At 38.6% G+C, this 22,615-nt stretch overlaps 1 protein-coding gene across 1 annotated transcript in view; it reads right to left on the bottom strand.

Moving 5' to 3' along the window:
* Window positions 1-22,615, bottom strand: part of SEMA3C (sema domain, immunoglobulin domain (Ig), short basic domain, secreted, (semaphorin) 3C) — a 51,750-nt gene that overhangs the window by 4,701 nt on the left and 24,434 nt on the right. Inside the window, exons 10-14 of the mRNA XM_010283616.1 lie at window positions 17,784-18,006; window positions 7,747-7,835; window positions 5,533-5,574; window positions 4,106-4,263; window positions 1,072-1,139 (exon numbers count right to left, since the gene is read on the bottom strand). Coding sequence (XP_010281918.1) covers window positions 1,072-1,139; window positions 4,106-4,263; window positions 5,533-5,574; window positions 7,747-7,835; window positions 17,784-18,006 — 580 coding nt within the window. The remainder of the gene's footprint in view (window positions 1-1,071; window positions 1,140-4,105; window positions 4,264-5,532; window positions 5,575-7,746; window positions 7,836-17,783; window positions 18,007-22,615) is intronic.

Genomic DNA, 22,615 nt, shown 5'->3' with positions numbered 1-22,615 from the left:
TATAAATGACCCAATACTGAGTCATGGGGAAAGACCCACTGGCACTGTAAATTGGCAGCTAAAGCATGATTAGACACATTTGGGCTGAGGGTTCTACGTCCAACTGACTGTTATGGTCTGTCTTGATCCAGAAGATTCTTCTGAGACCCAGCAGAGACCATTTCAGTGGAATTATTATTAACTGAACCTTCCACATGTAACTCTTAAAGCATTGTTCTTTTATTCAAAAAATTCAATCAAAAATTTACAAAAGACTATTATTTGGTCTCCAGATGGTACAGATGAGAATGCACTTCAAAATGCAGGCTCAGAAACAGAGGTGAAAGGAGCATAATTCTCTAATATGTGCCCTTGGTTTCGATGGCATATATTGCCACTGCCTAGCTCAGACATGCATGGGGTTGAAGAGGATTAAGCTGCCTTTATGTATGTGTCTACTCTTACTATGACTTTGGCCATACTTGACTGGTGTCCCTCAGTCTGGAGAAAGTGGTAGCTGGGAGGGCAGAGCATTGGCTCCCCTGCCCACTCACTCCATGCCAGGCTGACTAAACAGTTGTACAGCTGGAAATAAGAGGCTTCATAAAGAGATTTGTAACGGTTTATTTTCCCATGAAAATGGAGAAAGGAATAATTGTAACTCAAAAGACAGGCCTAGAACCTGCTGTTTGCTGAAAGATGTGCTCCAAAACTCAATACGGTATCAAATATTCAGAATAATTTGGAGATCCGAGACTTAAATGCATAAAGAGGCATTAATAAAGACTCAAGGGATTTAGAAGTAGAAAAGCCCTCAAATTAGCTCTACCTGTTTCTAGTCAACACTGTCAGCATCTCATTTCATGTATGCTGAACTATGTATTTCATGGATCATCATTTTATCATATATATGCAAGTTTCATGTAATTGCAAGGAAAGATGTTAAAATCAAATCAAAACAAAACAAAACTCAGACTTGGAAAATAACTATGTTTTACCAGTAAACCACACAGATAATGTGAGTTACGATGAATCACATAAAGGAAAGCCATGCGTTCTTTATATAGCACGAGGATCTCTAAATTATAGTACCTTTCAGGTTGAAACCTCGGCACTGAGTCAGAGGGTTTCCATGTCTCACATCTTGCCTACGACTCCTCCTGAAACATTTTGTGAAAACAAAACATTATTCCAAGATAGCTACACTGCAAATAAACACTTTTTTATTTGTGAGTTTTTTTTTTTTCCACTAAATCAACCATTAGGGATAGTTCATGACCTACTGTGAGCGTGCTTTACTCTTGGCAGGCTTACTGGAGTAAAGATACTGTTTAAGTGAATAATAAGTTTGCTGAAGTTTATAAAATGGTTGTACTTTGGCAGGTAAAGTAGTTTTCCAACAGAGGTATAGAGATGGAAGGGTTAAAGGTGATACATAAAATAGGTATAGGTTCACTGTTGCAAGACCTAACACTCAAAGCCAGAATCCCCAGCTGGAACACTTCATAAAGGCAAGCATCTAAAAATTAGATGCATAAGAGTCACAGTGCTCATATCTAATGCACCAACAGAACATTATGATATAGGGCATGTTCCTTCCTTGATTTTGGCAGACACTTTATTTTTGGTGCCTATAGACAGCTTGGTAGCAGAGTGACTGAAGTATTCATCCAGAGTGGTGGAGAGCTAAGATTCAGTTCTGTCTTCTACTTGAGGGTATGTGACTATTTCCAAAAGATACTCAAACTTAGCAAGCCTCAGAATACTTCTAAACAGGACTTTGTTATATTATTTGGATGACAGATGCAAAATCACAATTGTGTAGCAAATTAGCTAAGGATGTTACTGGGTTTGGGAATACTGGCATTTCAGCCCTCCTCAGCTAGGAGGTCATAGCTCACAGAATTCAGTGCATGACAATCTGGTATCCAAATTTTTTATTCTTAATGTACATTTTTTTGTTTGTTGTGTAGTCTGTAAGGTAGTTCAATACCTACCACATTCAAAAAAAAATATATATTGGTGATAGATAGTTGCAAATGGAGGCTGCTGGGATATGTAACAGCTGTATTCTGAACTAGGCACTAATGACTTGCAAGACCAGAAACCATAAAAAGCCCCCGGAGCTCCAGTACCACTGCGTGAAGGGTGATGATGCCTCTATGGCCACATTGTACCAGGTACTGCACAAACACCCAGAGGCAGTCTTTATAATCCTGATCCTTCACTGTATTGTTTTAAAAGGAAACATTTGAAAGTTGATGTTTCAAAGGAATAATTTCTGACATTCCAGTTTAATGTTTACCATCAAAAATATTTCATCTTATGCCTTTGGATCTTAATCTTGTAAACTATGTGTGTGAGTCAAAGGAGACAATGAAGAATTTCTGAATGAGTTTCAGGATTTCTGTGCTACCATGAGCTGCTCCGCACTGTCAGAAACGGCATGCTGCTTGCATTAAGCAGTTCTGAGAATGTAAATTTACAGTTTGATATTTATGAAAAAAAAGGTCGAGAAGATGGTGGTTAGAAAATTAAGATAGTACTGTCAGGTATTTTGAAGTAAATCAATGTTGGATGAGGAACCACAGTAATTCACAGGAGACAGAAGTGTCAAAAGAATCAAATAAGCAAACGTGTCCAGCAGATACTACTGTCTAGACTATGGGATTTGGCTCTAATTACCGATGTTTTCTCCTTCATAATCTCCCTTGTTAGATAAAGAGACAACTCATTTCCTTCACATATGAAAACCAGATTTTTTTCCATACAGTTTTAGGTGTTTATTTTGGTTTGATATAAAAAGAAAATTGCAAACAAAATGTCAGTGTGAAGGCAAGCCCCAGTGGAAATAACCCTGGGTGTATGTAACAGGGATGGCAAGGAATCCACTGGAAACTGCACAGACTGGGTAGACCTGACTGCTCATTATATCTTTCAGCATCTATGTTAGCGTAGGAGTTAGGTGGCCTGAGACTTGGGGATTTTTCTTTTCTTTCCTCCCCCTGTCTTCTGACCTTTGTTCCAAAGAAAACAATCAGTTTGCAGACTGAATTACGCTGAGTGAAAGCAGTAAAAACCCCAGGTACTTTACCAATTGCTTACATGGCCAGGTTGGGTTTTACCTTTTAGTCTGAAATAAGGAATGAATCAAGAAAATCTTGCAAAACCAAAAGTAATTGCCTTTAACCCCAGGGGATGATGTTGCCATCAGCTGGCTGGGTCACTGGAGCAGAGCCAAGCTTTGCCTGTTTCCGTCATCACCTCCCTTCATGTAGGTAAAGGAGTGGAGCCCATTAACTGTATCTGGTCTTCTGCATCTGCAGCTCAGGTGCAGGGAGTGAGCACAGTGGCACACAGCGGGTAAAGCTCTGGCACATCTGAAAGGTTTGTTTCCTCTGCAGTGACACCTCATTGTGCATTCGGTAGCTTTGTCTGTGTATGAAGTGAAATCTTAGTAATACAAGAGCTCACTACAGCCTCCTGCTATTAAATATTTCCCTTGGGAGGAGGAAAGAGGCTCCTGTTTTGCATAAGAGTTATGAGATGGACTATTAGCTCTGTTGTAAATTAAAGAGAAATTGCTCTCCCTGTCTGCTTTAATAAATTTCATGTCAAAAACCCCAAATCTGCAGGCATTACATGGAAATCACATTTGCCTAAAATTTCCCTGGAAATAATTCTTCTCACTTAGAAGCAAACGAGGAACAACAACAAAAAAAAGACTTTATTCTTCAAGACAGTCTGAGAGATATTTTGCTGTATTTAGGGCTATCATAATTACATCCACAGTGAGCAACTGATTTTAAACAAAGGGAACAAATGTTTTGCTGATTTTGTGTGTGAGACAGAGGATTAATACTTATGATTAGGAACAGGGTTTTTTCTTTTTTTCAGTGCATTTCTTTAAGTATGAAAAGGCAAGCTCTTCATCATACACCCTTGCAGCATACCCTCCTAGGTGACGAACCGTGCCAAGCACGATAGCTGCAGAGGTGCTGTTTGTACACGCTCCTGAAAGGAATGACATCCAGCTTCTCCGTCACATTACAACACCCCAGGCTATAGAGCAGAACAAAAGCCTTCTTTCCTTGCAGACTTCGCTGGGCTGCTAAATACTGCTCACCTTTTCCCTGTGGGATAAAACCTGGAGCAGGAGTTTCCGTCCCAGGCGCAGTACGGATCCCGGGCTAGGCAGCAGTCAGCGCAGGCGGTGCCGTAGATGTGGCAGCGATGCAAGGATACCTGGGTGACCCCTTCATCTGAGCTCACGTACAACTGTTGCTGAGGAAGGAAATGGAAAGATTTATTTCAGATGTGGAGGAGCTTCACCCGAGACTCAGCTAACGCACCTAAAAACCTTTCAATTAATTTTGGAATTAACTCAAGACCGAGAGGGGAGCCACTAATATACGTAAAGCCAAGATAAACAGAAATCTCCCAGGTGAACAGGCCTATAATATTTCCACCTTCCTGTTAGAAAACACTTAGAAACACTGGGGAATGTTAATGTTTTTTGGACATTGACTGTCATTGTTCCATTCTGGGGCAGACAGGCTGAGTTAATATTGCTCAGATTTGAGACCTTGGTTCTTATTCAGTGAGGATTATTGGCTCAAGCCTTTGAACTAAGTATTTTCTCTGCGTATAGGCACTTTAATAAATATTATGCAGAGTTCCTAGTTGGATTCTCCAGTGCATAGATTTCCAAGACATAAAACCTAGAGATTATGCTGAGGCTTAGGGCCAGATTCTGATAGCCTGATATACCTGGAAAAATAAGCCAAAAGGACTTTTATAATAAATGAGAGCTTTTGCAAAAGAAGTTCAAAGTGAATAGGTAATCACCAAAATCTGGGCCAAAACGACTGTTTTACTTAGAAACAATTAATCTATTATTCTTAAAATATAGATTAATATTGAACAAAAACCTTGAAACTCCACATACCTTTTTGTCATAAAGCTAAAAAATGACACTGAATTCAATTTAGTGAATAATGTTCACTTATTAGTAGCTTTGTAAAATGTTGAACAACATGTTGTTTGCGAAATCGTGGAATATATCTTTTTAGTTTGGGTGTTTAACATTTCAGCAGAAATCCTCTCAGCTGTTTTCATCATTCTTATTGCCAGTGTTTATTACTAATAAACAAGCGCACACCGTTGCACCATGGACCCAACAGCCCCAACACTGCCTTTTTTGCATTGACCAGACTTCTAAGAGAAAATTTCTATTTAGGACTTATAGACAGAAAGGGGAAGGCAAATTTCCTCTCTTAGTACTTTTTTTCCTTGATTGTCAAACAAAACAACAAAAAATTTCACACTTTCAGTGAATTAGAAATGACACATAATGAATAGAAATTGTTTTATCTTAGTGGCTCTGGGGCATATAAACAGCTCATGCAAACTTCAGTGAAGTTTCTCCATATTCATTATGGAAAATCTCCTGCCTGTATTTAATATGCTGCACAACAATAGGTATTCTAACATCTTTAAGTCAATTTATTTCTCAGTTATTAAGCACTAAGTAAACATTCCACTTTTCTTTACCTTTTTAGATGAAATCTTCATTGTTGTTATAGGAGAGTTACTCTGAAAGACAAAATTCCCAATGACATTTACAAGGACTATCCTGTTAATACTGTCCCAACATTAAAATTTAAAATTCAATAAAACCTAAGTCATATCTAAGAATACTAGAACTTTTCACATCTTGGAAAGGCATCACTCCTACTAATTTTTTGCTATTTTCAGAACTAAACAAATGACATAAATGCAAGTAATGCCTCATTAATATATTGGCTAAGCTCAACTACATTATCATTACTCATGTGCACCAACAAGTTTCTGTACACTTCTGAAGAACCTGCACCTGTGTTACCTCAGCAGTATACGAGCAACGTGTTTTGAAGCCATTAGTGTCACTTTGTTATAAGAAACAATGTTTGTTCTTTGATGATGGTAATAAAGCAAAATCATACAATAGCTCATGCATATTTACCATGATCTAGATAATATGTCACATTTCTCCTACACATTATCTACAGCGCATACAGTTTGATTACCATCCAACATACACTTTCAGATTATCAATGATCAGAATATTAAAAATGGCATGCGTGTTATCAAATGTTTCTTTCCCAGAGACAGTACTGTATACTACTGTGTGTCATCACTGCAGTCTATTACTGCCGGGGTCCAAATCAAATGGTGAAGAGCTGGAAAAGGAATTATCACATTCATTGCCTTAAGCAAGTGAAGCAATTCGTTATTCTCATCCAAACAAATGATAAAATTGATGGTAATAAAAATGTTGAGCATTTTTTTTTAAGATTTACCATTTGCTCAGTCACAAAGGAAAGCCGTACTGGTGGGCCAGGACTAATTGCAGTAGACTACAAGCAAAGCAGGGAGGCCAGGACTAGAAAATCTGGCTGCGAATCATGTGAATTGGCAAAGGTTTGAAGGAATTTAGAGCTGCTGTAGTATTTCATAAACTGTCTGGAGACTCAAGGTCAAATGCAACATTGGATCTGATGCCACATTCTCCTTTCCTTGCTTATATTCTGGAAAGGAATCAGTGCATTGCTTACTCTCAATATTTACAAGTGCACAGCCATGATCTCATTCCCTCTCTCTTGGGAGAGAATCATCAAAATACTGCCATGGTGCCCACACAGATTGCACTGGCAGAGGTTACGATATCGTGATTTTTAGGGTTCGGGATAAAAAAGTCTGTGCACAGAGGTCCGGAAATAAGGTTTAGGGTCAGGATTCCTCTCAGTCCACCTAACTGCTTTCTGTATTAATTTATCTGTCAGTAGATGGAATTAGTAATACTTGGGTGAAGGGTACTCTTTAGGTAATATTACTCACATGTATCTTTTTTGTCTTCAACAAAAGCCTAGGAAGACTAATTATGCCTTTATGAGGGTTAACACAGAGTGTATTACTTTTCTTAAAGAAATTGTTAATGCTGCCTGCCTAGTTAAAAAAGCTTAAATTTGCCTTTTTATATCCCCTCAATGAAATAGACAAAAGCCCGTGACAAAACCCTTAACTAAGTTTATAGATGCATACTACCTTTGGCCCCGAGACTACCTCTTTTAAAGAATAGCCCATTCAAAAATTTGAAAGGGATTTTTCAACATGAGGGTGAACATTTTCTTTAGGTTATTACAAGCTCCTACATGCCAGAGTGATTGACAGAGGCTATTCCCTCATTTCTCCCTGTAGTTGTTTGCGTTTCTTTTCAGCTTACGTTGCGTTAAGCTTGTAGCTTTTTGACTCCAGAGGCATGTGGCTTTGAAGAAATTGAATTAAGCAAAAGCAACACTAGTTTGCTTCCATTCTGCTGCTCAGAATCAGGAAGATTATCAGATAACCAAAGAAGTACAAAAATCTTAGATTCCATCTGTAAATAGCAACAGTCTCAATATGAGATGCCAATGATAAAAGTTGCCTTCTGGCAGCCACTGTAACATAACCTTGTAAAAATGTGATTATCAAAATCCTTCTAGCCAGTATAGCAATATAAAAAATAAGTAACTTAAATATAGGGAGTAAAGAAAAGACGTCTTAAGCTAGCTACAACCTTCATAACAGTGGACATTTTATATTCATCTTTGGGTGGGTATCAAGCTGACAGCATGCACATTTACTTTATCTTTTATCAAGTCACAGTTTCCCTTGCCAAAGTCTCTGAGAACAAAGTGTTTGTGTGAACACACACATTGGAAGAGTAAAAGTAGGAGCAAGCCAAACCTGAAAAACCTCCAGCTCCTCTAAAATGAGTTCTCCACTTGCAGAGAAGTTGGTGGGTAGGACAACAACTTTTTGTACGGTTCCTTGATCTGGAAAAGAGGAGAAGAAGTGAGACCATGTGGCAGAGAGAGGGGGAAACAAAAAAAGCAGATGCATCTTTATAAATTATGAAGAGAAACCATCAAAGCAAGCATTGTGACATAAATGTATTAAAATATATTCAGTAATTTTGAGGGTTTGGGGTCAAAAAGGACCATGAGATGATTCTTTCAGAAGTCCCAGACTGTGGATAACTTGTACATGACTGTATATAGTATTATCCTCATGCATGAACATGAAGAAGTCATGGTAAGATTGGAGTTACTGCCATTACTGTTACTACTCTACCCAAAAAGATCAATGAAAATCAGTATCTTCTGTACTAATTGCTGTACAGACACAGAGACAGAGGCAGTATCTATCTTAATGATCTTAGAGCAAAAACAGAGCAATATAAACAGCTGATGACATGAAAGGTAAACCTTCCAGAGAATAACTCTATCTACATCTAAACAAAGTAAGATGAAAGCTTTTTTCTCAGGAGAGTCAAACAATAATCAAGTCTGCTAGATATTGGTAGGAGTTAATTTTTTGGTCCATATGGAAAAAATGAAAAGCAAGATGAAGATACTGTAGCTACTGTATCATGGCTGCCCTCTCAAAATACCGTTCCAAGCCTCCCAAATCCATGCAAGTCAAAGAAGTAAGAAGGATGGGGCAATGGCAGTGTTTTTGCAGGGTAGATGTGATAAGTGAGACCAAGGGGATATTTGTGATTAGTTTTCCAAAATTGTTATGTGGAAAGAACATATGACATGAAGAGGTCCATCTGTGGACGCTCTTAAAAGCTGAGACAGTCACTGAAGTATTTCTGATGTGGCAGAAAAGGCAGACTGGGGGAGAATCACAAGGACAAACATGGGGTATATTTACTTGGAAAAAGCACAGCACACAGAATTTCTCTTGCCTGAAAGGCTTGGAAATTAGTCTGAGTAGAATAAATTTATTTGCTCAATATTGATTCTGAGGAATGAGACCACATGGTATAGATTCAGTTCTGCCTTCAAAAGTTTTATGAGCAATATAGACTTGTGCAGTTAGTAAAGCATTAGTACAGCACAATATAGGTAAGTATCTACATGATTTTTTATGAATTTGTGACTGAGGAAAGGAAATCTCAGCTTCCTGTTTGGCAATTCATGATGTAGACAACGTAAACTAAAAAATAGCAATGTTGCTTTTGCTTTTAAGGTCTGTGACTAAATTCCATAGCTGGAGCTGGAGGGCAAGTTGGTTACAGTAAATAATTTACATCTCATTATTTCCCTAGAGGAAGCCAGCAAATAATAATATATTTTATTTAAAAAAAAAAAAGGTTTAAAGCCACATTATTGATATGTAATGACCTGACCACACACAGTGAGAACATTGCAGTATTTTGTCACTTAGGAAAAAAAGGAAAAGAGAAATTCAAAGCTGACAATGCTTAAAAATGTGTAGCTATCAATTGTACATGTTCAGGGCACATTAGGCATGAATTTTTCATGAGAATTTTCTATGGAGAACATTTATTCTCATTATACAATGGCACGATAAACCAGTTCCTTCCGAAGAAACTTTACTGAAACTAAATCTTGTGATAGCACAGCTGTGGTCTAGACTGGGTGCCAGTATTAGCAAAGCTATGAGAACCTGAGAGAGATTTACTAACTGCCAGGACTCACCGAAGCTTTAAACTGCTGCAGATGCATCCCTCGTTGGAGCTAAGGAGAAGCATGTGCGTGTTCGTGTGCGTGTGTGCGTGTGTGTGTATTTCTGCTCCTACTAAAGGAAATAACCCACTCACAAATATACACAGCTGAAGCCCAATGTACCTCTGCCTCTTTGCATCCTTTTATCAATGTCCTCTCTCTAACATTAGACTATACCATACAAAATACTGTATCAGAAGTGCAGGAAGGAGTTGCAGCCTTTAGTGGTATTTTTCAGCTGCCTGGAAAGTGTCAACTACCTGTAACCCTGACATACAGGGCACTAAGCGTGTTGACAGTGACCTTACCTGCAAAGGAATGTGAGGCTGCTGAGCCTCTGAAGAACCGGTTTATTTCAGTGATCCATTAGCACATGCCACACATTTAAAATTCCTAACTTGTCTTTGGTCCTCAAACATTGCCCCAAACTGAAATCAGAACCTGAGGGGAGATTTAATCCTGGGCATTGGCACAGAAAATACTGATAATGCCTGACGCCAAGTCCTTGTGTCCTAATAACCTTTCTTATTTGAAAACTAGGTTCCTATCTGCCTTTTTGTCACACCCCAGCAAAATACACAGAGATAAGGACTGTTTACCTTGGTATTCATTCCCTTTGACTCAGTATCTTACCATTCACTTTAACTCAGTATTGTACCATGAGGGAGAGATCATTGCAGAAAGGAATGTTCCATTGTTTTAAAGGAATTAGCTTAGTACAACATTGTAAGCATATACACTAAATGAAATTTCTTAAAAGCAAGGAATTCCAATAGTCTGTACCTATAGAATACGTACTTCCAACAATACATGGCTTGTAGGCTATAGCCCTTCACCCCTTCTAAAGACAGTTTTTCTACTGTTTCGCAGCCTGTTCCTTAATAGATGAAAAGCAAATATTTGTGCCCAGAAAACACTTCTTATCCCTTTTTCAGTAGCAATGAAGTCTACACTATGAGCACAGTAGCTGACAAATCAAGTCACTTATACACGTTCTTGTCAGAAAGCTTATGGTACATCTGAGTTTTGCTTATTTCCTTTAATGGCAAGGCAGGAAACTAAATTCCCTGGGTCAGAAGGAAGGTTGGAAAGGATGCAGCAGTGTGCACTGCAGGAGATACATGCAAAGTTGCTGTGCCTGAGCTGTTTCCCAGTGTATTTCGCAATAGATAATGTTTTGTGCTGTGAACCAGGCATAAAAGATCACCAAACAAATACAAGTACAATTTTTTCACATTTAGGTCAACGTATGAACTTATAAGCTAGTTCTGTAAAAATCATAACAATGAACAGGATGATTTCCTTCTCTGTTTACTTGTTACTTCCACAAAACCACTTGAAAACAGTTATCCATTGTTATGATTTCACATAGTCTTGAAAAAAGCTATTGTGTCTCCAGAATATCAGTCCACCACTAGAATGTATGAAGTGAAGAGGCAGATTTGTGCTCCCCATTTCCCTGACTTTTCACCAGGAGCTGTTTGCAGCCTCACATCAGCCCAGCAGCCTGTGAGTCAAGGGCAAACAAGAAGGAATCTCCCTCAAGCTGACAGCAAGAGCACAAGGGCGATTCATAATGACTGGTTTTCTGTTTCAAACCTGCTCGAACAACTGCAGTCTCCCAGCTTGACGTGGGAGACAATGTTACTGAGATCATGTTCCCTCTGAGACGACCAAGAAAGAGGGAACAGCAAGGGAAGAAAGTGCTAACATGCTATAGGCTAAAAAATGTTGTAGAGAATATGCAGCGGGGGAAGTAAATGGAGAAGGATGGCAGTCTAATAAATGGTCCAAGGAAGGAGAGACAAATAAATAATAATAATCATAATCATAGCCATAATAATAACCAACCAACCAAACTTCCTTGAAATGCAGGGCATGATTCTGGACTGGTATTAATCAACTGAGCTTCATTGATACCAGTTGGACTATGCCTGACTACACTAATTCCGGGCTGACCATGGGCAATGGAAAAGGCAAACCTAAATGAATAGTAATGAAAAATACACAGGTGTTTGACTGAAACTAGTATTCTAGAAACTGAATCTGCAGGTCTGAGTTTAAATCTCATTCTCCGAATTTCTACTAGCTTTTATTTCCCTGGCCCTAAGTGCACACTGCAGTTATCGATATTGTGAGCCTCAGAGTCAAGACCCATCCACCCCGAGCCACATCACATGCACAAATTGAACAGCAAATAAAACCCCTGACTTTTCCACATCATAAAAAATGACTGCAATGAACAACAACTGCTATCCTGCCAGGAGCTTCACAGAGAGGCCTCCTGCAGTAATCCCCCTCCCTGATGTGTCAGACATTGCTGGAGACCCTCTAAAAACTTTTCTCCTTGCTGTACCTGTCATCCTGATGGCAGTTTAATTATTTTTGATCTCTAATCTGAGTTGAATCTCATATAAACAAATAACAAAGACCAAAGAAGGCAAAGAATCATAGAATCATAGAAACATAATCTTTGGGTTGGAAGGGATCTTTAAAGGTCATCTAGTCCAAGGCCCCTGCAATGAGCAGGGACACCTACAACTAGATCACGTTGCTCAAAGCCCTGTCCAACTTGACCTGGAATGCTTCCAGGGATGTGGCATCTACCCACCTCTCTGGGCAACCTGGGCCAGTGTTTCACCACCCTCATTGTGAAAAATTTCTGCCCTAGATCTAGTCTAAATCTGCCCCTTTTTAGTTTAAAACCATTACCCCTTGTCCTATTGCAACAGGCCCTCCTAAAAAGTCTGTCCCCATCTTTCTTATCAGCCCCCTTTAAATACTGAATGGCTGCAATATGGTGTCCCTGGAACCTTCTCCTCTTCAAAGTTTGCAGAATGCTCAAAATCTGTCTGAGAAAATGTTGAGTTTCAGCAGGGACCTGAGATGGTGGCAGATGGTGGCTGAGAGCCAGGTCCCCATGCTACCTGCTGTCTTTAGGTGTCTGCTGTAAGTCAAGGCTCCCACCAACCACTCTGCTTAAATGGGTGTAATTTTCTTCCAGCTCTTAGTATTGCTGTGAAACTTTGTAAAGTCATTTCAAGCTTCATCAAAGAACAAAAAGACAGATACAAATGTCTAATGAGCTCACACTTGAACGCAAAACATTCACATAGTCCCAGCTTGGTCAGTCTTCTGGGACACACTGTGATCTTGTTTGAACACTGAACAGGGAAAATGAAACAGGTGGAGGAACACCCTCTTAACTTACATATCTTCTTAAAAGGCTGTGAAAAAGCTTTGGATGAGTTGGTCAATGAAAGGTTTTGAATGATTTGGACAGTATGGCCAAGAGGGAGAAGGAAACTGTCTGCTCCCCGTTGTGCCACTGTTGTGCAACATCATCTTCCCAAGCTCACAGACACAAAGCTGAAGCCAGCGAGTCCGTGGGAGGCAAGCTTGCTCTTGTGACCAGATTATCTCTCTCCATTAGGATCTGTAGCTCATTATATGATTTTGGCTGTTGTGTTACTGGAGGCTACCGTTGTCAGCAAGGGTTAGTTTTCCAGAAAGACAGCCATCATGTAACACCATGAAAACTAGTATTACAACCTTCTGCTCTGAAGGCACTTACTGCATCCAGACTTTGAAAACAAGTGTTGCATCAGAGAAGAACAGATAATAAAAAACATCGATCAGCCTCATGCCACATCAGATGCATGTGGCCCACATTAATCATCTGAATAAGACACACTGAAGTCTGAAGTGCCTTTTCGTGACAGGAACTCAGACCTCTCTACACAAAAACATATCCTATCTTGATACCAAAGAGCTGAAAAAAATCCTATTGGTGCCTGTGGCTGTTTAATGTACCCAAGTTTGACCCAGACAATTAAATATTTTCATAACACCAAGAGCAATAAAAAACCCCATGCATAATCTTTTGGTTGTGCAATCTGCATGTACTTTGACCAAAGGCTTTCGTGCTGCAAGCAGTAGGTGGCATGCTTAAAAAATAAATATTAATCTCAAGAAAATGTTCTCATGCTGTTTTACTGCTGTTCTTAAAACTCAGATGGAAAACAATCTACCAAAGGATAAATGGAAAATGTTGAAAGCTTGAGTTCTTTAGATATAACTGAAATGAGATTTAAGTAAGTGTAGTGAATCAGAAACTTCAGGACAGAGTTTTGGCCTACCAGAGAAATTGGATAATCCAAGTAGAATTCTAACCCCAAATTCCTGAATATGTTATTACTCATTGCATTACACAGCAAAAAAAAATCATCAGCATCTCCCTTGTCAAATATGCAAATAAGTGATTACATTCTACCCAAATTAATTATGCTTTGGGTTTCTGTTTGGGAAGACAAGGTATACAGTACTCTTCTCTTGTAGCACTGCTCTCTACCATTAAAGACTTCGTCCGTACTCTAAATCAGCTCATTTCAGAGGGTGAGTGAAAAGATCCCTTTTGGTGGACTCAACAAAACTAGCAAGTTTTTGCTAAGTGCTTTGGGAGTCCTCAGGTTGAAAAGCATAGAGAAAACAGGAGATTATAATCTGAAAATGCCTGGAATGCTCTGAGAACAATGTCTGTCCCTGGGATTTATTTTGCTAGCTATGTAGGCAAGTGAGGGAGAAAAGCAACGTATTAACTAGGCATGGACCAGTCCCTGTGAGCTCAGCACTTTTGTCTGGGGGTGCAAAGGTAACATTACATTTAGTTCACACCAACGTGAAAATATGACACAGCCGTCTATATCTTCCTATGCCATGGCTACATGATGAAAACCACTGGGGTTCTTGGAGCTTTATACTTCTGTTATTCTTCACTTGCATTCAGGAACTGATTTATTACTGAGGCTACAGAGGAGGAAGAGAGGAAAAGCTAAACATTTTGTGTGCTCTGCATCTGGCAAGACATAAAACACTCCGATTTCAAGCATGAGACAGGTCACTGACAGTGACAGACATGGCTGGCAACATCTCAGTTCAGCAGCAGTAACTCATCATCCGAGCTGAGTGTAATTGTCACCAGGTGTCAAGTCCCATTGTCTCCGGCTGTGGGGCTCCAGGCTCCCAAGGAAATTATCACATGAAATTCTCCTATACAATGTGGTTTTTGCATTTGCCGGGACGAACTGACACCAAAGCAAATCCCCTCTGCATTCCCTTTGACAGTTAATATCTCTATCGAGTCCTCCTGAGTCTCACAGAAAGCAGAGCATAAAGCAAACGAGTTTCTCCTCTCAGTGGCTGAAACTTGATCACTTTTATTCGAAAGGGCTGAGAAATGAGGTAACTTGCATTGCACCAATATCTTCTGAGGAAGCCTTTGGAAGCTATTGATGTCTCAGAGTGTCACTGTGCCCTGCTCAGGAAGAATAATGCCTCTCCTCCAACTAACTAGAAAGCAGAAAATGATCCTGTCTCCAGTGTAATGCAGAAGATAAAGCAATGAATGTGAAGTGTCAAAAGCTGCAGTTTACGTATTTGTCTCATAATGGACCCTGTGCTGATACACAGAAGAGGATTAACAAAACGTAAGAACAAGCTGAGATATATTAATGCTTTTAACAAATCACAGGTGTATGTGTGAGGCCACACTGATCACCTAAAAACAGTCAGAAGATAATCAAAGTATAAAATGAAATTAATCGTAGTTATCTCTTGCAGAATGACATAAATGCCAAATATCAGTATTGTGCATTTTCATGCACATTTCAGATTTTCAGTACATTTCCAGTATTAACTACCATCGCTACGTTTAGAATTCTGTATTGGTTGGAAACTTATATGTGGTATCTTTTCCACTAATCTTCAGTAGAATTTTCCTCCAATTAAGGTTAGAAGTTTATAGAGCCTTTTAAAACAATGGCGCCACTATGTAAAAAAATGCCTAAAATGTTCCTTTGAAAGGTCTCTAGTAGCCTACCAAGCTATTACTCTGGCTAAACATAGTGATTTGGCAAGGAATAAAGCTAATAGAAAGCCAAACCTTCTCTTTTACTAAGAGTTCTTGTGGAGTTGTATAACAGTAGTAGGGACAATATCTATTAACACTTCTGATATTTCTACCGTGGTGTACAAAGACTCTTTTCTTCACTTCTGTAGGAAAGAAGGAAAATTTCCCTAAAGGGTCCCAAAGTCAGGAACTGTAGCTGCATTAATTAAACTAGAAAGAAAATGTGGTTACATGTGGAGGGATGGGGGGAGACGACCCACCTCAGGAAGAAAGCCCTGTCCTAATTAGCTCAGTTTGGTAGTTTCCAAAGACTCTGCAAGTAGGATCAAAGAGATCTTCAAGAACACCTTAAAACTCATTTACCAACTGCCAACAAAAATACTCAGATCAAAAACTGATGGAATTCCTAATGTAATTAATTACCCAGAGCTTCTTCTACCCTGATTATGCCTTATAGTGTACTAAGTATTCACAGTACAGTAGATGGTGACTTGATAAATGTTTGACACAAGAACATGAACAAAGTGTTTCTGTCTTCCTATTTCCTTTCACTGAACAGTAGAAGCTTGTCTTGTAGGTTGGAAGGGGACCTCTAGAAGTCATCTGCTCTAGTCCCCCACTCAAAACAGGTCCATTTAGAGCAGATTGCTTGGGGCCACGTTAGGTGGGGTTTTGAATCATCTGAGTCTCCAAAGATGGATAATTCTCATCCTGGGGCCTTGTTCCAACGTGTGATCACACCGATGGTGAAAACCTTTTCCCTTATATCTAATGGCAATTTCCCACATTCCAACTCGTGTCCATTGTCTCTCTCGCCGTGACACCAAGCACCTTGAGAAGAGTCAAGCTCTGTTTTTTTCCATTAGATAGTTGTACCCTCCCATTAGATAGCTGTCAACAGCAATGAGGTCTCCCCTTAGCTTCCTCTGGATAAAGCCAGTTGTCTCAGCCTCTTCTCATACATCATATGCTACAGTCCCTCAACTGATCTTGTTGATCAAGTAGGTCAATGTTTTCCTTAGTGAGGAGCCCACAACTGGACACAGTACTCCTGACTGGAGCCGAATACAGGGGATGAATCCCTTCCAGCAACCCACTGGCTGAATACAGTTCTGCTCATACAGCACAGTATGCAGTTGGCCTCCTTTGGCACAAGGGCACCCTGCTGATTTTGATAGTTGGGGAGGTTTTTCTAAGAAGAGTGAAGAGAGTTCCTTTTAATCCTGCCCCTATCGAAGCCCAGCATTCTTGAGAGATTTTTTAGCACCAGCTTCCTAAATCTATTATAACAGGATGGTTATTCCCAGCCCCATGTGAGTTTGCTGGCAGACACAGTTATTCTACAAGCAGAAAACAACCAGGACCCCAATAATATGTGAACCATAAAAGCAATGCAAGCCATCTCTGTAATTATTTTCTGATGTTCAGAGATATATTTGTTCTCCTGCAGTTCTTCTCCTTTGTTCTACTTGAAACCATCTATAGTAAAAAAGATTAGCCTTTGTGCCTATCAACCTATAATGCCCTGTTAAGCCAGCGGGAGTTTCAGAAGTGAATGAATCCTAGGTCTAGCCAGAATACCACTCTGCCTGCCTGCTTCAATCAGAAGAGTGTGATTCGTATCAGAGCATTTTAAAAAATCAAAATTGATCAGTACGAGAATCACTTGACCTGCTCCCCGCAGACTTCAGAAGCATAACGCCAGATTCAAATTTGATGTAACTAAAAACAAAATGTAGGTTATATTAAACAGAAATTTTTTTAGAATACTTGAGTCAAATTCTCTGTGTCCACTACTTCTAGGACTCCAACCATTTGTTTCTTTTTCTTGCTAAATATTTCCATATTTTTACTTTTTTTATGGAGTTGTTATTTCTGCCTTTGTAACATCCTGATCAGATTGTGTTTTTCTTCAGACGTAGCTTACACAGCATATATTAAATAATGATGATGAAAGTATACAAAACAATACAAAGTCAGATTTTGGTATTTTTACTTATGTTAGAGAGCATCAAATTCTAATGTGGAAACACGTTGCAGACAAACCATATTCAAGAGAAGTATTATAATTTAGATCAAATCCAATATACACTACTGGTGATTTCTGTCTCAAAATTCCTATCAATACACTGTATCTCTTGCACATAATTAACCTCAATAGGAAACAAAAAAATGCACAGAAAGTAAAAAGAGCATAATTTTTGGATTTTTACAGATGTTTTTGTAGGTAGTAAATATGTTTGAACAGACATTTCGGAAAGCTACAAGTTGTACAGATTGGAGTTGATTGCAAATTATAATACAATGGAGGAAAATTACTGTTGTTAAGTTTGTCTTACCTGTTCCAAGAAACAAGACGTGATATCTTCCGTCAGCAGCATTCACTCGATCCACAGCAATCTTTGTATACTTGTAGTCGGCTCCTATCCGGATGATTAATGGCCTCTTGTGTATTGGGTAAATGGGATTAAACATCAAAGGATGATTCCTGATGAAGGTCACAACATCGTCTGGGAACTCTTTGGTTGTACGCATATTAGGTGTGAAGGCTCCTCCTGGACACTGTAAGAAACATGCACAGCAATGCTTAACAATACCTACCATCTTTCAGAGAGTTTTCATCTCCAAGTCATTTACAAATATTGACAGATAGTTGACAAAGTAAGTTCCTGAAAGAGCACTTCAGACTCTGACTGAAAGTAATTATGTTCCAGTAACAGGAATGAAGCGCTTGAATAGCTACGCTTTGTACTCCCATCAATTCAGATAAAGCAAACACAAACATATTTTTTCACTTTCAAAACCCAGATTGATGGCAAAGATTCATACTTCTGGACCTATTCCCACATTCTTCATGCTTCCAAACTGCTTGTTGAAAAAAAAATATCCAAGCGATTGGTATGGGAAGATACCAAACTTTTGCAGCTGGTTTGTTATAGATTTAGTACAAAGGCAAAAGGTAAAATCTGTTATTAACTGTAATTTGGTCAATGTCCCTCTAGTCATTATGTTGATTATGAGATGGTGAAAGGGTCTGTGACTCATCTTGATTTGAAAAAACAGTAATATGGAGTTGATGAGGGGGTTGCATGACAACTCGTTTACATTTGGGAAGATTGACTATTCATAAGATCTTGTCTACACTTTCCCCTATGCCCGAGAGATAACAGAGGTCCATGAATACTCTGGATGCTTCTTTACATATAATGAAGAACCATGCAAATTATCAGCCCTGAGGCATTCTGGACCTCATGAGGAAATAAAAACAATCTTAGAAATCTCCAGTGTTTACTGAGACTGAAACTAAAAGAAGACCATGGGAAGAAATCAGGAGCTCTGTCAGTAACTGGTACAATGTTCTGGATGTACCTATGCTAATTTACATGACTTTTTTGAGCCACCATTACCACACTTCTTATTGCTGGTCCTGAATGTTCATTTTATCCCTTACCAGATTTCTGAGCTCTGAAACTCTCCTCAGAGTATTGGAGCTATTCAGAAATATTTCAACACAATATTTTTCCAGTTGGAAAATGTTGATTTGTTCAATACGAAGCATTTCATGGAAACTTTTTTATTTTGATGAGGACCATTCTTACATCTAGGATGGAATTTCTGGTCAAAAGGCACAAAAATAGCTAGTAGCTTAGGGAATAGGGAAAGATTTACCTCACCTGACTTTTACTGTCTCAAAGTCAGGCATTTATTCTTATTTAGCCATCTAGGTTTCCTCTGTAGTCAGCAATTCAGACTAGATGCCCTGCTTTTAGATGGCTAAAATTGCATACAATGAATCATACTTTGAGAAACTAGGAAACTTGCTGGGGATATATGAGTCATGCATCCAACCTACCTGATGCAAGCAAACATTAGAATATGGCTCTTCACCTCCCAGGGGATCCCTCTAAGACCAGGCAGGAATGCCCATTCTACCCTTGCTGCTAAAGGCTGTTCCATCTATTGCACATAGCAAATTATTCATTGAGCAATACCAGGAACCTCGTAGAGAGGGGACTGCAGCCTAATCCCAGGCTTTAAAACCAGTTTCAATTTGGATTTAATATTTATACGAAGTAGAACAGCTCTGGTAGGAATTCTTTAAAAGTAACTGCTCTGGCATCAGAAAGAAGAACCAGAAATCAGCTCAGATATGGGTCCCTTTTCCCACGTGACATCCTTGACAATTGATTTTTCTGGACTCTTATTTATCTTGAGGGTTTTGGTTTGGTTCTCACTAGAAATGACACTACATGCTAGCCCTCTAAGAGTGCTCACAAAACTGAAGTCTGATTATCTTGTGTACTCTACCTCTTCCCTCTGTGGCACTTCCATCCACAGTATTCCAGGAAATGTATGGAGCTATCTGTTAAGATTAGCAACAAACGTTGAAAAAAGAACTGTGTTCATAAATCTGTGGGCTATTAGCAAGATTATTCTACTTGGTAGTGATCTATGAGGCTCCAGTTCCTCTTCAGAGGGATTCTGTTTCATGAGCAGTTCAAATTAAACTTTCCTATCCTGCATAGCTGAATTAAAAGAAGACTTTCTCTGATACTCTCTATCCTTCAATTCTTGACTTGGAGATCATATGAGCTTTGTCTGTGACTTCTTGCAAAAATGTCTGTGCTATGGTTCACCTCAGTATGGCCCTGAAAATTTACATTATATCATTGTTCTCAGCAAAGCCTTAACAAACATCTTTAATCAACTAATTCTTTTGCTATCCCCCATAAAAACCAATGAAAGCAAAAGATGTTACTGAAGAACCCTATAAGCTCTCTCTTTCCTGGAAGGATTGAATGTGTATCCGTCACACCTCATTCAGGACTTGGCTACACGATAATTATGTTCACAGTTGATCACCATGCAGTTAGATTGCAGAGAGAAACAGACTGCTTTAATTTGCAGCATATTCCCCAACATGCTGTAGGTACAAAAACTATTTCTGTAAACTCTGAAAAATGGAAACTATCCTCAAACATCACCGAATTTAGTAGCAAGCTGCCAATTATGTAATTTTTTTTCCTTTCTTTTTCCATAAGTAAGTTTTACTTGTGGAGAAATAAGAAACCGTTGGTATTTAGTGAAGGGCAGCCAAACACTGCAGAGTTGATTACGGCCAAAAGAACGTATTGCTTTATTTAATCCTACTGAAGCTATATATTGTTTATCCAATGTACTGCAACACAATGAACATTCATTTCTGTCCAGAGGTTTAGTTTGAATATCTCTTTAGGCAACTGTAAAGTAGGATTTTCCATGTCATATAAAAAGGCATCCCTGTCTAGTTCGGCATCCCAGAAGTTGCAAGAAACCTATGTTCCAGAGGAAAGGCTCATGCCCCATAGTCTGCAAGCATGGTTATTCAAAGTTAACCCTTTGAACACAAATTCTGAGTAGCAAAAAGAATATCCGTGTCCCTATTTTTACAGATGCTTTGACATAAGTGAAAAATAGAGTTTGTGGCATGCATTTAAAAGTGGAACTTTTTGGCAGTGAAATAAAAGCAAAGATAATCAAGTCCTAGCTTAGAAAATACACCTTTAAGATGCTGCCTTGTGGCTGAATTGTGAGGAAGCACAGAAAAGCCAGTGATCAGAAAACCAGCAATAATCATCTTAAAAGAATCTCTTTTGGCTTTATTTTTTGTGTGAGCTATGATCTACAAGTTTATCTTCAGAGCTCATTGGGACATCTGAAAAATGTAGATAATTACTGTCACCATATTAAATCCAAATCTGAATTTTCTTTTTCCCTTTCTATTGTGCTGCCCAATTTCTTTAGGCCCATCTGGAATACCTCATAAGCCTCCATGAGGTGAACCAAGAATAACATGGCAGTGGTTGAGGAAACACATACAAATAGAATATTCTGAAGCAGAAAGAAACTCTGAAATGTGACTAATCACAAGTGTGTGAAACTTTCTGTTTAAATGGGCCGTTTATTTTCTTCTTTTTGTAAAATTTAAACTTAAAGCCTCAGTAATCTCATGAGATTAGAGCTGTATGAATTAACTGCAAAGAAAGAATAATGCTAGTGTTAGACCTTAGTGGAATATCAGGTATTGACTAGCTAATTCTAGAGCTCTGGGAACATGAAGCCCTAAATCTTACAGCCAGTAATAACTGCACTAAAATCTCATGAAGAATTGTGTAAAAGGGGGAGCTATTCCATGTATCTGAGCATTAGTGTTCTAGAGAATAAAAACAAGATCTGCAGCACAGAGACGAATATGAACAAAATAGTGATACAGTTAAACGTCGTTGCAGTGACTTGCAAAATTAAAACAAAATTTAATTTCCTGCAATAAATGGAAAAGCAACACAGTGTTAATCTAAAAAAACTTATAGCTACATTGTTGAGAGATGGTTTAGGATTCTGTGCATACTTATTTAATTCTGATACTTAATAAATTGTGAGAAAACTTCACAGAATTCAACAGAAGTCCACACTACCATATTTCATTTAGCAAATATGGATTTAGACAAGATTCTAATATAGAATTTCTAGATGTCTAGAGTAAGTTCATATATTATTCATTAAAGCTAGAAATGTTAGACTTCATACTTCTGCTAAATCTAAATTAGAGATAGTGGAAATAAGTAAGTAAATAGATAAAGACAGAAGTGAAATTTTTATACACCATAAAGGTGAAAAAAAATATTTAAAATCTTTCATGGGACATTTTTGTAAAACTTGGAAACAGAGCTAGCTCTAATGACGTACGGAATTTATTGGAAGGTTATTACTAACCCTCATACAGTAGAAGAAAGTCCTGAAAAATTTTCAAGCCATACAAAAAACTTTATTAACAAGGAGGACTACTGTGAACTGGTTGGCATGAAAACTCATCTATTTCTAGGTCTCTCTTCTAATATTCAGTGCCTGACAATGTATTAGACCCAGTCAAATGACAAGTCCCAGAAGCCTTACTCTCCCACTACATCTCCCAAGCATCCCAGTAGAGCTGCAAAACTTTAAAGAACTATGGAAAATCCATACAAGCTGAAGACAGACTTACAGACATTTGGATCTGGGCTGTAGAACATACTCACAATGCTGTCTTTGTATGTTTATTCTTACTATCTTTTGCTCAAAACTACACACAGAATGTAAATGCACATGTAAGCAATATATCTGCCATCTAATGAAGTAATTCTTACCACCTTTT

This window comes from Phaethon lepturus, unplaced genomic scaffold (genome assembly GCF_000687285.1).
Source record: "Phaethon lepturus isolate BGI_N335 unplaced genomic scaffold, ASM68728v1 scaffold5883, whole genome shotgun sequence".
Lineage (NCBI taxonomy): Eukaryota > Metazoa > Chordata > Aves > Phaethontiformes > Phaethontidae > Phaethon > Phaethon lepturus.
The sequence above is the reverse complement of the archived record's forward strand: the minus strand, read 5'-3'. Positions and strand labels throughout refer to the sequence as shown.